The sequence below is a fragment of the Pleurodeles waltl genome, chromosome 7, assembly GCF_031143425.1.
Source record: "Pleurodeles waltl isolate 20211129_DDA chromosome 7, aPleWal1.hap1.20221129, whole genome shotgun sequence".
Classification (NCBI taxonomy): Eukaryota; Metazoa; Chordata; class Amphibia; order Caudata; family Salamandridae; genus Pleurodeles; species Pleurodeles waltl.
This window is the reverse complement of record NC_090446.1, coordinates 188,363,147-188,378,734: the sequence shown is the minus strand read 5'-3', so window position 1 is coordinate 188,378,734 and position 15,588 is coordinate 188,363,147. Positions and strand designations below refer to the sequence as shown.

Here is a 15,588-nt window from a genome sequence, read left to right as displayed (position 1 = left end):
GAACATCTATAATGGGTAGAGGTTGTAGTGGGGCTCTCTTAGGAACTCCAGATTCCGTCAGTTGACATCTTGGGCACTGCATATAATAACATCTCAGCTGTGCATAAATCCCTGGCCAATAGAACCTTCGTAAGAGGTACTCTTCTGTCTTGTCCCGGCCGTAATGACCACCCCCTGGCTGGTTATGAGCTAGAAACAGGACCTGTTGGCGATAGGAATCTGGAACCACCAATTGCTTTTTTTTCCCCTTTGTACTGTTGGTGACTCTATATAGAAGTTTTTTTTGAACTAGGAAGTAAGGACCCACCTCTGTAGATGGTCTGTTTTGGCTATTTTCCAGGCATGGCTGAGTGTTGGGTCCTGTCGTTGGCTATCCCTGAAGGAAAGAGTAGCGTCCCCGACTTCTGCTATCACTTCACTAGAGTCGTGTTCACACTGCGATTCTTGATATTTTAGCTTTTCTTGTCTTTTCTCTTTGCGTGTTAATTTAATGCGAGCGGGAGGGCCCTCAATAACACTCGTGGCGAAGGGAGCCTCTGCCCACCAGTCCAGGTTTTGTCGGGGTACTTTTGTCTTCTCTAACAATTGAGAAAACCGGATGTAATCAGTTCCGATAATACAATCTTCTATCAGCTTGTCCATGATTCCTACTGGAAGGAAATCGAAGTAGTCGTCCCACTCTATCCTGACCACACCTAGAGGATACTGTCTCTTGTCTCCATGTATACAACAAATAGTGACACTCTGCTGTGAAGCCTGGTCTGAGGGTTTCACCAGATCCTTCCTTATCACGGACTGGCTACAGCCTGAGTCCACTAAGGCTTCAGTGGGTTTCCCATTGATCTGTATAACCTGTCTGAACTTATAATGGCCCCCTCCTGTGCATAGTACTCTGTGCCGGGTAACCCCGATTTCCATCGGTTCAACCCCTTCGTGTTTCCTGGGACACATTCTCATGATATGACCCCATTCCCCACAACTGAAACATTGGGGTTGCTGCAGGTGGCTACCCTCCCCCTGTTTCTGTGTCATTGTTTCTTCCATAACATGCCTAGGTGTATATTTAAGTGGAGCCATGGGTGGTTTCACAGCGGGTCTGGGAGTTAGTGCTTTCACATCCGTGGATCGGTGATAGGCACAAGCTAAGTCTATGGCTACCTCTGTGTCGACCTTGGGGTGCTGCCTAATCGAATTCCGGGTGCTGTTTGGGAGGGAGTCTAGGTATTGTTCTAGAATAATTGTTTTAATTACGTCTTCTTTACTCGTTTCCAGAGGACCCAGCCATTTCAATCCTAGATCTTTCACTCTAAAATAGAAAGGGGCATATTTATACTCCTTTTGCGCCGGAATTGCGTCGTTTTTTTTGACGCAATTCCGACGCAAAACTAACTCCATATTTATACTTTGGCGTTAGACGCGTCTAGCGCCAAAGTCCATGGAGTTTGTGTCATTTTTTTGCGTGGACACCTACTTTGCGTTAATGAGATGCAAGGTAGGCGTTCACGTCTAAAAAATCGACTCCGAGGCATGTGCGTCGTATTTATACTCCAGGGCAAAATTCACGCCCGGGAGTGGGCGGGTCAAAAAAAATGACGTACGGCCGCTTTTGCGCCGTATTTTAGCGCCTGCAAAAGGCAGGCGTTAAGGGACCTGTGGGCTCTGAAGGAGCCCAGAGGTGCCCTCCCATGCCCCCCAGGGACACCCCCTGTCACCCTTGCCCACCCCAGGAGGACACCCAAGGCTGGAGGGACCCATCCCAGGGACATTAAGGTAAGTTCAGGTAAGTGTTTTTTTTTTTTTTTGTGGCATAGGGGGGCCTGATTTGTGCCCCCCTACATGCCACTATGCCCCATGACCATGCCCAGGGGACAGAAGTCCCCTGGGCATGGCCATTGGGCAAGGGGGCATGACTCCTGTCTTTGCTAAGACAGGAGTCATTTCTATGGGGGTTGGGAGTCGAATAAAATGGCGCAAATCGGGTTGAGGCAAAAAAATTGCCTCAACCTGACTTGCCCCATTTCTTGACGCCCAAGCCCTATATCCCCCTACGCCGGCGCTGCCTGGTGTACGTCGTTTTTTTCCACGCACACCAGGCAGCGCCGGCGGCTAACGCCGGCTAACGTCATTGATTAAATACGGCGCCCGCATGGCGCTTCAGAATGGCGTTAGCCGGCGCTAATTATTTTGACGCAAAACTGCGTTAGCGCAGTTTTGCGTCAAAAAGTATAAATATGGCCCAAAGTTCGGGGATCTTCACTCTGTCCCCACTTCACTTTCCTGAATTTCATTCGGTAGTATTCCGCATCGTGTCCAACCCGTTCTAAGATGCTATGCTTGATATCTTTGTAGGGCGTGTTACCTCCTGGGTTAGCAGCCTGGTAGGCACACTGCAGGAATCCTGTTAGTAGTGGCGCAATATACTGTCCCCACCGTTCTTCCGGCCATTGTGCCGAAGGGGCTACCCGCTCGAAGTTAGTAAAGAAGGAGTCGGGTCTTCTGCTTCCTGAAATTTCTGTAAAACCGAGCTCGGGACGTTGGGATGGACCTTGCTGGCTGCTATGGTGTCCGTTAGTTTTTGCAGTGCAGTCTCATGTACGAGCTGGTTATTCGCCATTATTGTGGCTTGACTCTTTAAAGCCGTTTGCAAGGCCTCTCTATCCTCTTTCGCCACTCTTTGCTGGGCTTCCCAGACCAATTGGAGATGTCGCTGCCCCTCCGCCAGCTGCTTTATCATGTCCTCTATTGTTGGTTTTTCCTCCATTTCCGTACCTCTCCGTAGCCTTGTAGGACGAAACTGATCCCACTTCTGATACCACTGTGGTAGGCTACTTTAGGTACAGAGGACGCAACTACGGTGATAAGGTAAGATGGGTTTATTTATGTTAGTTTTGAGGCAGTTTGGGAGTGAGGAAGAACAAAAATAAAAATTAAGGGGGATGAGTTCACTAAACACGGATTGTTGGCGCCTTCTCCATCCTGTTATCAGCTGTCTCTTCTTCTCTTGTCTGTTTCTTTTAGGTGTGGTGGATGTCCCCGCGTCTTGTGAAGCCACGACCCTCTAGGGTCGTGGCTGGGCTCTTCAGCATTGGTTCGGGTGTTCTTTGGGTCCGTCCAAGCGCGCTCCTCGGCTTCGGTATTCCGCTCCTCTCTTGGGTCTCGCGATCGTCCTTCTGTAGTCGGCGTCTCCTCCTTCGTTTCTTCCGCGTCTTCTCGCTCCCGGCATTCCACCCCGCCTGGAGAGTCCGTTGTTTCTTTTCAAGGTCGGACCCGGAAGTCCGGGTCCGACGCGTCTGCCAGCGTTCCCATGTCGCCATGGGAACGCGCTCGTCGCTTAGGGAGGAGGGGCAATGGCTGCCAGCTCCGTGCATCGAGAGACGCGGTCGAAGAGACCCGTCTACACTGCCTCTGTTTTGTTTAGTTTGCCTTTTGTGAGAAGTAATCCTGTGGGCCAAGTCAATTTAAAATTTCCATGAAAATGTTTCATTATATAGAGCAAGTAGCATTTTTTCCAGATATGTCCTGTAGTGTTTGCTCTCAGTACCTCTTGGTATATTGAACATACATTCACTGGAAGAACTTTAGCTGTGATTAGAAGAATCTGATCAATCATGGCTTTGATGGCTCTAATTTTGGTCTCATTGTCAGAAACTATCAGCGACAAACCTGCTAGGTCACTTTAAATAATTTTAACATCCAAGCCAATCATGTAAGTGTTAGCTCTGATAGCACGGATTTCCTCCAGAATGTTGTACAACCAAGGTTCTGCTGATTCTATCAGTTTAGACTTAATGGTGGATGCAACTTTATTTGCTTCATCTTGTTTGCTTGGTTTTGCAAGTATCTGGTCTCCCTATTTGATGTAGCCATGTGAGGTAATTATACTTTGCAAAACGTAGAGCTGCTAGAGAATATTTATCAAGATGAAATAACCAGTTTAAGTATTAATTGGAGTATATATCACCATAACACTATATACTGTAGCCACAATAAAACTTTATTAAAACAGAGTTAGAATGCAAGGTGAATGAAAGTAATCTTGCTTAATAGTCTAGTCTTTCCCTTAAATATATTGTGGAATAACACAACTACATAACACAACTACAAAGGCCTGAAAATTAGCTTTTTTGTGAAAACACCTCTATAAGAATACACATATAACTGTTGACTCCAATAATACAGCTAACTTCTTCCTTTTGTTTTAATTAATTGTTAACAGGATTGTTTTGGGAGCATCTGCTATATTTGACAGGGGAGGCCAAATACGCAGCTGCCTCCCTGTGAAGAGAAACCTGTGGTGAGACGTTTTGACGAGCCAGTTTTCTGTCTTGGTCTGCAGCTCCAGAAAAAAAAGAGAAACCTCCACATAGATGCCAGTCACCACACCAGAGTGTCAGACAAATTTGTAGGTAAAAGCTGTAGCTATTCAAAGTCCCAATTGTTATCCCACCGTTGTTATCCCAATGATCATTGTCCGACAGGTAAGCAGGAGCTCTCAGTTAAGCATCCATCTTGATGTGCGCTCACGTGAATCACAATTTCCCTTTTATAACAATAATTTACCATGCACGAATATTGGTGGCCATTTTGACAGATGTAAACAAATGTACAACTGGCACTAGATGCATTATAACAGACCCTTGTTCACTTCTTGGTCACAAATGCTCTACTAGTAAAAGTAGAAGGGCCTACACCAAATGGTCACATGGACAAACCAGTGAATAATTTGTGGAGGTGGTTGGGTGTGGTTAGTGCAGCACTCATTTTTGAGGACCTCCACCTAATTTGATTGTCAAACTTTGACCCACAGCAAGAGAGGAAAAATAATAAGAAGGGTGAAAGAAGGAGGATTAAAAAGATGGGAAAACAGCAACAAAGGGGAGGAAAGAGGGATAAATAAACAATCAACAAAGGTTGGTGGAAGAAAGAGACATGAAGTGGAATCAGATCTATGACATTTGGCAACCCTAGTATTGGTTGCATAAGCAGAGAGCTCCTAAGAAAAGCTTTGGGACCCTGCGCTTCTTCTTCTTATGATGATGATGATCATTATTATTATTATTACAAATTGTGTACTGGGCATGCGCCATCGTCTTTTTTTACCACTTGTACATTGTAAAATGAGAAAATACTTCCTCCTGCATGTCATTTTGCAATCATATCTAAAAGTTAATGGTTCGGTTGAGGAAGAGCTGGCTACACCTCAACTCTAAGACAGAGCTTCTCAAATTTTGAAAGCCACATCTCCCTTCTCAAAAATATGACTGGGGCCCCAGAATGACATATATACTTCTTTACAATTATTGAGCATTTTCCCTCTTGACACCTATTCCCAGTCAGGACATGAGTAACAAAAGACAACACTGATGGCCCATTACAGAGTGGCTCACTGCCATTCTCTTTTTTCCACTAACAGAGCACTGGTTTCAGCAGGAGGCCCTCTTAGGCAGTGCATGGAGCCCAACGCCCTCACCCAGACTTCAATTCAGCTTCCCGATAATGGATCCCTCCCCATCTTGATGTCCTCTGTTCTAAGGGCCTGCAGCAGAACTCTGAGTCCTGGTACAGTAGATGTCACTGCTCATTGACCAGGGATAACATAACTAGGGATTTCATCGAGAAAGGAGCCATTGCGGCAACCTCTGAGCAACATTCTCAATATAATGGAGGCATGTTAGACTCTAAGGCCTCAAATAAATGTGTCCCAGAAGGGGTGGACATAATCATCATCCTAATAAAATCCGATACTTGGTGGGGGCACCAGGGTCAGTATTTATCAGGTGTAATAATTATCATCAGGTAAGTGTTTACCCCATTATAGAAGGGCATACTGTGCGGACTAGACCAAAATCTTCTGGTATATGCTGGAAATGTTCCCTGATAAATATAAGCAGGATAGGCCTGCGATATCTATGTGGGAAAACCTGTGGAGGTGCAGACTTTATTACGCTTTTTTTAAGTGTCATAAAATCACAACTTCTATTTCCGATGCATGTGCAAATCGGGGTTTGTGCAGGGTCGAATTATCCGTCCCAATTGAAATCGGAGAGGTAAGCTCTACAATGGGCATTTCAGAAAATGAGACAGAGTGGGTAGAAGAAAAATGCCTATTACTTCTCAAGTTGCAGGTAACATTCATCCTATATTTCTAAATTACCTGCATTTCTCATGATCCATATCGGCAGATCCACAACTCTGCATGGTGTTTTTCCATGTCAGTGGCCAAGATTTTGTCTTTTTGTCTTCCTGCCTAATGAAAGAAAGCCACCGAGACTCGTGTAGACTGTTACTATGTCAACGAATCTCAGGATGATTGAGCAATGAATGGATAGATCTGAAGTTGGGAGTCAGAATCGTGATGTAGTTTTTTCACAATTATTCCTTTTTTTGGTCTCAGATAAAATGATCCGCATTATGAGGTGGAACAATAAGACTACAATATGTATTGATGTACAAGATGTCAGAACGCATAGAATACATCATTAGCAATGTCTCTTTCTCAGTTCCCACCACCAAATTAAAGTGTGTGTTTCTGAACGAAGCCACCATCAGTAAATGTGTTAGTTTCTCTGATCTGCAGAACATCTGCTTATTGTTTTTAGAATGAATGCTGCAGACTCTGTCTGAAATATATCTTTTGCCTCTGAATATTTGTTTAAAATTGGACAATTACAATGTACCAGTTTCTGAAGGGCAGAAATATGAACCATGAGTTTTACGACAACTTATTTTTTTCTCTACTTAGACACGGATATTATGAGTAACCATTTGAAATCCTAACCCCAAACACAGCAGTACATTAGTTTTCGACCATTGATTCTTGAAACATATCTTTTAAGATTCACAAGCATCAAAATGCATTTAGATTACCTTTAAGGTGGCTCCCAGTGACCTTAGTCCAGTTGAATGACGTGCCAGCTTTAGCACTCGAAATATCCTCATGAGACGGAACACCTGCACCACCTTCCCCAGGTTGCCAAGTTCATAACCACTCCCAATAGTCATATCCACCAAGATAGTGAAGTAAATAGGTAACACTGAAACAATGTCAATCAAGTTCAGTGGGTGTTTGAAAAACTTCTTCAGATTTGGTGTAAGGAGCAAGCGTGAAGATACCTCGAAGGTGAACCAAGAGATGCAGATGTACTCGAGAGTTTGGAGGACTGGGTTGTCCACCTCATTGTCATCTTCATCCAGTAACTGGTATTCAGGCATACTGTTGATGCACATTGTGGCTATGGAGACCAGCACCACGCTAATAGACACAAAGCTGAAGAGTTTACTTGGAATGGAATAGCCAGGATTTTCCATTGTAAGCCACAGTCGTTTGCGCAAATTGCCGCAGCAGAGGGTGTCGAAGTGAAGCAGGTCATGGTTAATATCTGAGATTTCATCTGGGGTGGTGTCTACACTGCTTGCCTCGCTCTCCTCATCCCAGTTATGAAACTTGTTCTCAAATTTACGCTCATGGTAGTGGTGGCTGCAGCAAGAGTCGAGGAAAAAGTCATTGATGCCCCAGTACTCAAGCTCTTGGGAGAATGAGTACACACACAATTCCTCCATAACATGTAATTTTCCAGTCTTGTAAAAATTGAGCACATAGAGGAAAAGTCCTGGGTTTCTGTCGAAATAAAACTCACTAGCATTTACATCGTAGTCATCGCAGATCTGAAGAATGGATTCCTCTGAATTGCAGGACACCAGGCGCCCAAGTCTTGTATCTGGAAACTTAGACAGAGCATTGGAGCGGAGTTTCCTTTTCATTCCCCCAACATTAATGTTGATGACATAATCCTGAAATTTTGGATCCCAGAAGTTTAAGATGTCATGGACCATAGTTAGCTGTGGCATTCGATAATTCTGGAAACACAAAGTGCTTTGTATTAATTCATAAATCAATCCGGAAGTATCTAACATCCTGCCTGCTTGGTTGCTATCCTTTGTGGCATTTCAAGAAAAGGTAAGCTCAGAACTCAATTCTTTGCGCTCCACTGACAATGTCTCCCAGAAGAGGTGAAATGGCCAATTTTACAGCACCATTGTGCCCGATCACAAAGCTATTTGAGAATGTATGATTAGCTTACATGTACAGATAGCCTCATTTACAAGTAGAAAACCATATTTATCATTCACAAACTGTGGTTTTGCACATATAGAAAGATTTACTCACAATTATTTTTGTGTAAATAAATCTATTCCTAGAAGCATTACAGAGAATTCGACAACAGGAATGCCCTGCAAGTTTGGGAACATCCACAAATAATAATTCTTTCTGTGGTTCCACAAATTCATGCCAACTCTTTCCTACTCAGGAAATCATTTGAAAACTATCCTTAATCAATTTTAGAAAATAAATTCCTGTTTAAAGAAGAATGTGTGTTTATCCCCAAAAATAGTGAGTGCAGGTAGCTCTTGAAATTAAATTATAAAAGTGCAGATACTCACTTTGTCCGAGCACCTGTTTGCGACTGAGAAGTGATGGTACTATAATATTGTATTTATCCCATCCTTGTTGAGAAGTTCTGATTAAATTAGTGTATGTTCGCAGGGTAGAAAGTGCTTAAATTCGGAGATTATGAGACTGTGAAATAACTATAACACTTCATCAGGAATGTGAAATCAAATTCTTTATGAAATTTTTACCTTTATTGAGGGCTAGAAAACTGTCTAAAAAAGCTGATTTTACTTACAGAAGCAACCCATGCAGTGGATGTATCATGGTAGACTTGTTACATTTAGAGCCTGAGCTCTGCCCTTCACCCCTACTGCACCTCTGTGGATTCCACAGTATGTACTTTCAGATGTACAAAGCTTTTTCACGTTTGTAAACAGCCCGGTTCGCAGAATCAGGCCGCTGGCAAGCACTGAATGGCATTATTAATGTACAAAGGCCCAATTGTGAGTTAGTAACGTGTTATCGAATGACAATATGGGTTTGAGATTCAGTATTAGGAAGGGGGGTGTTAAGGGTGTCCCTTACTAATAATTAATTGCAGTGGCATGTATGAATGTTTTGCAACTGCAATGTGGTTGCAAAACATTTACAATTCACCACCAACTTCAAGGTGATCCCCCAAGGGAACCTGCCCCTTTGAAAATGTTTGTAAGACATTTTTGAGAGGAGGCAGTGGTCCCATGATCCACTCCCTACTCTTAAAAAACGAAAAGAAAACTGTTCATTTTTCTTTTTGAAATGCATCCTGTGTGCCTTTAAGGAAAAAGGGCTGCATTAAAAAAAAAAAGTTGCTTTATTGAAAAGCAATTACAAACACGGTTGTCTGCTGAGCCCAGCAGGCACCCATGCCTGTGATTTTAGCAATTCTTAATGGGTTGGAAGCTGAGACCTACCTCAATAATATTCATGAGGTAGGTCTATTTGTGACCAACTGGGAAACGCAAAATGTGAATTATGCACATTTGTACATGGGTTTTTGTGATTTGGTAATCACAAACCATTCCATACGCACATCTGGCCCCAGATCATGGCAACATGCATAACAAATGAGTCTCTTTGAAGTTACATCAAAGGCCTGTGATGGGTGGTGTCACCGAGGTATGATTTGTTTTTTCATGCTGAGGGTGATGGCAAAAATGGAAAGCCCGATGGGGACTATCCCAGCACCATGTTTTATTAGATCAGCTGTGCTAATCATCGAAAGAACACAGCCACATTAAAGCCAGGGCACACCCACTTTACGTTTTCTCCTAAAGATTCTAGGTGGAGGACAAATTTATGAGCTAGTAGAATCAGAAAGAGGCAAATAGGCTGAAAATAAATGGAAAGTGTTTATTTCACGAGCGCTGACTTTGAAGAAAAGCGATTTATACTGAGGTGACTAATCTCTTCAATTATAAATGTTATAATGTTATCAATGTTAAGTAGTTGACACAATATAAAGGTTTTACAATGGGACAGACTTTGTGGTGCTCCTAGATGGTCTCGCCTTTTTGAGGTTCCGACGCAGGTCTCTTTCTTGGACTTTTGCAGCGGCTCGTACGAGCGCCCAACAATACAAGGACTTGCAGCCTTAGTGTAAAGCTGCTACGTATCCATACAGCTCTTCTGGATGGGTGTACACAAGAAAGAAGTGTAAAAGTGTGGATTTGGGGAACACTGGAACTGCGACTACTGCTGTGTGGATTTCGATGTGCAGCCCTTTAATAAGATGGCACCATCCCTGCTGCTTTGGCAGTGGGCAACGGCTTTGACAGGACCTCGTGAACAATCCTGAATTCAGCAAGGTGAACCAAACAACCCAGGATGAGTGAGCCAGCAGCAGCAGAGTGGCACAGGAGAGCGCCTAGAGGTATGCTGGATATGTACAGGGCTGGATTTGGTTGGTGGAGTGCCCATGGTGGTTTTTGCAGCTTTATGATCATTGAAAAATGTATTACATCGATAATATGCGCTGATCAGCATTCTCTTCTGAAAGAGCTGTGTGAATACTGGACAGAAGCAGTATGAACATTCAGGCAGCTGAGTCTGAGGGATAAAATAGACCACAATACACCATTGCCACCCAAAGTGGATACACACAAACCAACAAGAGACGTACTTCCTCTGTCCACTACATCAAGCAAGGATGCTGAGAATGAGATTGGCCTGGACAACCTTGTCAGGGCAACATGATCGAGGATGAATCAGGTATTTTTGCCCTTCTGCAAGATCTGAGAACTGCCTTGATGAGGGATTATAGGAAAGGTTTTTGGTATGGAGGAAACTTTGCAAAGATCCATGCCAATCAGGAACACCGAACATGACCTGGAGATTCCGAAATACTTGGCTATAACTATTGATCTTCAGCTTGAAGCATGAGTCAGTGTATCATAAGGGAGGAAATATAGTGATTACACCAACACTGCTATTTATTGGGAGGGCTTTGGTAGGTGTCTTTCTTTCTGTTGAAAACATTAAAACAAGAATAGATTGGGGTACTTAAACAAAGTCTTGGTTAGATTCTTTAGATTAGCACCACGATTGTCCATTAATAGATATATAGAGCTTGCTCATGCCTAAGAGGAAAGAGAAAATGTGAGTTAAAGACTGAACTCCCTAATGTTATATTATGCCAGAAATGTGTATGGTGCTGGGGAAGGTTGTCTATAAGTCTTTCAAACCATCAAAGCATACACCCATCTTTTTTATATGGGACGCTGGTCTACTCACTACAGTGTAATATGACTTAAATACATTTGCCTGCCTAATTTTTTCAATCCGGTAGTTATACAGAGCCCATGTTTATGTGGGTGTGAGTGTGTTTGGATAGTGAGAGTTCTTTTTTTTATGAATTTTGTTTCAATAAATTGTATCTGCAGATGGAAAACTAATTTTGACCGCATACGAACATATTTAATCTTATTTGTGCAATGTGTTTCCATTATTATATAGGAAATTGTGTGAAATCAAAAAATGATTGAAGGTTTTTTTTCTTTTGCATCAATGTTAGAAAAAAATATTGTTTTGTGAAAGCTTATTTGATGCCTCTCTGTGATATGTCAATTACAACCTTACCATATGAGATTTGACACTTTTGGTATATCATGGCTAGCAAGGCGTGCCTTTATTATATCATTGTTCTGGAACCCAGTGAAACTGAGGGTGATAGCAAAAGGATCAGAGTATCAGTGCTAGTGTTAGCCATTCATTTGTGCCCTGCCACCAATACCCTGAACCAGTGAAACTACGAAATACTGTAAATCAGAGCACTTTTGTTTCATGAGTCCTTCAAAGTGAATTGATGTGAATTGATGTGATCAAGGGTCTGAGCGCGCCACAATTGCGTAGACAGTAGGACCACCGCAACTTTGGTGGTTCGACCACCCACTTACAATCCTGGTGAGCGGACCTGCCAGGGGATCACTGTCTCCGCCGGGAACATAGTTCCCAACGGTATGACAGCGGTTGGGCTTGTAATCAGCCAGGGTGGCGCATAACTCAGTGCTGCCTGGCTGACTACAACCCCTCTTTCTTCCAGGGGGCACAGGGGGCATGGGCAGTGCAGCCCCCCTCGCCCAGCACCTCAGAGGAGCTGAGACCAATATCCTAACACTGATTCCGCCTGTCAGCCTGGCGGGAGCGCATATTTAAATGTTTCTGTGGGTCAGCCCTGCGGGAACATTGTAAAATGCTTGGGGTGTTGTTCTCCCTGTGAGTTTGGCGGTCCCGTGGTGGGACCGCCAAACTCATAATGAGGCCCTAAGAGCCAGATTTAGAGTTTTCCGGACAGGGTACTCCACCACAAATGTGCCAGAGTGCCATGTCAGTCAAACCATTGGTTCACCAACTCTGTTTACTCAGCTAGGCAATCAGGTTTCTGACATTGATGTCCCTGCTGGATCCCTCATCGTGAATCTACAATGACAGCCTGATGAAGTAGGGGCTGTTGGTGTAAGAACATTAGACATCCCACCCTGTTTAGAGCAAAAGGTCTGATGTTCTTTTTTGTGTATGCGAATTCCAGGTAAGCCTGGAGGCCTGAGCATAAAAACATTTGCTTATGACCCCCACACCCTGGGAGAAATCTCTCTGAGTTACAGGGTCATTGGTATTTTGTGTTTCAGAAACAAACTCCTGGGGGCATGGTTTTACCAGCAAACATGGCGGTCGCTCAGTGAAAGAGCTCCACTTCTCAACGCAGGGAATTTGCTTGAAACCACTGCTCTGTGGGTACATCCGACCCAGGTAGAGCTGTCCGGCGGCTGCTTTTTGCTGCACATCAATGACCCTTAAAAGAATATCATGTTGGAATCATGTCAAAGATGCGGTCCTGTTGTGGTTGATGGGGTGTGCAGCTGACGGAGCAGCAAGACGACTTCCCTGTGGCGTGGGTTCAAGCAAAGTCCAGCAAGTGGCAATTCCCAGCCTGGCAGCTGATGGGGCTCTGGGGATGGAGGTGAGGCAAAGGGTGAGTACACAGGCCCCTGAGCGAGACACGGTACACGGCTACTGGAGCGCTAGGCGCAACAGCCTGTTGACGGAGGCCCGTGGCTGAGGACAGACCGCCCTGAAGAGATGGGATGGTGACGAACACAGCAAGGCAAGAGGATATTCCTTGGAATGCACCCTGGGCCATGTGGTGTGGCTGAATTGGATGCTGGCGGGTGGCAGGGTGGCAGATCTGATGATTTGAGGTGATACAGCTGAGGTGGTGGCCTAACAGTATTGGAACCTCAACGATGGATGCTGCCTCGAGGTGTGTAGGAGGCTGAGGATGGCTGACGTGGGGACAGGGCCATAAACATATTCGTATTGCCTGCCCCTATACAGGGAAGATAGTGGAGGTTAAGGGCAGCCTCAGAGACACATGCACATTGGCTGAACTTGCCTGAGGTCCACTGAGGTTCAGGTGTCTGACCTGCACTCGTGCTGACCATCCCTAAGGTGTTGACTATAAGGGCTGCCTCTGCCTGACCCATGGACTGGCTTAGACCCCGATTACAGTAAGACATTTTCATACAGGTGTTGGACCTCAACTGTTATTATATATAGCTTGGGGCATGCTGCCTGAACATGAAAAGGGCCGATATTGCCTGCAAATCCAGACCTTAAAACAACCATTGAAGGCAAAATGGGAGAGCTTAAGGTGGGCGTGTCACTGATCAGACAGGTCCTCCACAACACTACCCACAGAGTTACTGAAGTAGAGGGCAGGTTGTCAGAAACTTAGGACATAGTGAACACACACAGTGCGCTTGGCCAGTTTGCAGTGTCAAGTGGGTCAATTAGAGGGCCACGTCGAAGACACCAAGGGAAGGTCTAAGCGCAATAATCTCTGCATAGTGGGTGTTCCTGAATGGGCTGAGGGGACACATTTATTATTGGCTGAGGATCCTGGTCCCCACGGATGAAGGACTGGCTTGCTACATCATCGAAAGGGCGCATAGAGCACTGATGGCTAAGCTGCCGGTGGGGGCTCCATTGCACCTCATCATTTTCAGAGTGCTTAATTATTGTGACTGGGACTCTGTCCTGTGGGCGGTGTGCACAGATTTTTCCTGATTGCACCTTAGAAGTACACAAATAAAGATGATCCTTTCAGGAGGCGAAACAAAAATGAAAGGCCATGGAAGTAACCTAGGGCCAAATGTAGGAAGCCTTTTGCATGTCACAAACTGCGAAAAACGCAGTTTGCGGCATGCAAAAGGCCGAACGTGATGCACAACCTCAAATTGCGAGTCGGGACCGACTCGCAATTTGAGGATGCGACTCGCAAATAGGAAGGGGTGTTCCCTTCCTATTTGCGACCGCATCGCCATGCTGAGTTGCTTTGTGACCGCGAATGCGGTCGCAAACCAACTTTCAGTTACCACCCACTTGAAGTGGGTGGTAACTCATTTGCAAAAGGCTCATTTGTGAATGCCGAAAAAAAGGTTTTTTCAGAACTCTGAAAAAAACGAAACCAAATGGTTTCGGAAGTTTTTCTTTTTGCAACTCGTTTTCCTTTAAGGAAAACGGGCTGCAAAAAGAAAAAAAAAAACTGCTTTATTAAAAAAGCAGTCACAGACATGGAGGTCTGCGGTCTCCAGCAGGCCACCATCCCTGTGAGTGCATGGACTCGCTATGGGGTCGCAAAATGCGACTCACCTCATTAATATTCATGAGGTGGGTCTTTGCGACCCCATAGCGAGTCGCAGAAGGTGTCTGAGACACCTTTCTGCATACAATTTTGCGAGTTGCAATTTGCGAGTCGGTCAGACTCGCAAATTGCATATCGCTAAATTTTCTGTACCTACATCTGGCCCCTACTTCCTTCTGTTCCTGACCCACATTAAATCCATCTTTAAGGGAAAGTCATTCTTCTCTGAAACTCCAGAGGTGGTGTGAGACTGGATTGAGGAAAGCCCCATACGACATAAGCCTGACTGGTCTGACCGGGTGAGTGGAGGGACAAGAGTGGGGGATGGAGTGGGCCCTTCCAGGGAATGGTGAACAGCATTAAGGAATATACCTCACCAGAGAGGGCCCATTACCTGGACCCTGTTCAGCCTGGTGCAGTGAAGGCCCTGGCTGTGGAGGCGGTTGAACCAGCCACATTAAATTATTTCAGAGCTGATACTCTGGGAATGCCGGACAATCCATGAAATGTTCCTTATCAAGGATTGTGAGTGCTTGCTCTCTTGATCTTGACCTGCATAGATGTTTGCTGGGTTGTCTCTATTATTCTTTTCTTGTGATGGGTTTTGTTGGGGAGGGAAGATGGGATGGCAGGTGTGATACACATGTTTATCACAGGTTAGCCCTGTTGGCTACAATCCTTAGTCGCACCACAACAGGTACTTCCATTCTAGAAGTATGGTGGGGTGTTGAGGGTTGGTGTGAGTGCAAAAAGACTGCTGTGGGTTTTGTTCAGGTGGCTGGAGCAGCCATGGCTGCTGGGCAGGCACTTTGGATCATTTTGTATCCATCACAGGAGAGGATAGGGCATGGCTAAAACATCAGATTGCAAGGCACCCCTTTGCAGCAACACAGACCTTGACACTATCAGAGTTCTCTTGTGGAAAGTTAACTTGTTGTTGTATGAAAGTTAAATGGGGAGTGGTCTTCAGGGCGGCCCCACAGACTGAAGCTGATATACCCCAGGAGGCACATTT

At 44.8% G+C, this 15,588-nt stretch overlaps 1 protein-coding gene across 2 annotated transcripts in view; it reads right to left on the bottom strand.

Annotated features, from left to right (window-relative positions):
* Nucleotides 1–15,588, bottom strand: part of KCNS1 (potassium voltage-gated channel modifier subfamily S member 1) — a 216,248-nt gene that overhangs the window by 120,899 nt on the left and 79,761 nt on the right. For both annotated transcript variants that reach the window (XM_069243535.1, XM_069243536.1), the window contains one exon: nt 6,868–7,857. In XM_069243535.1, coding sequence (XP_069099636.1) covers nt 6,868–7,857 — 990 coding nt within the window. The remainder of the gene's footprint in view (nt 1–6,867; nt 7,858–15,588) is intronic.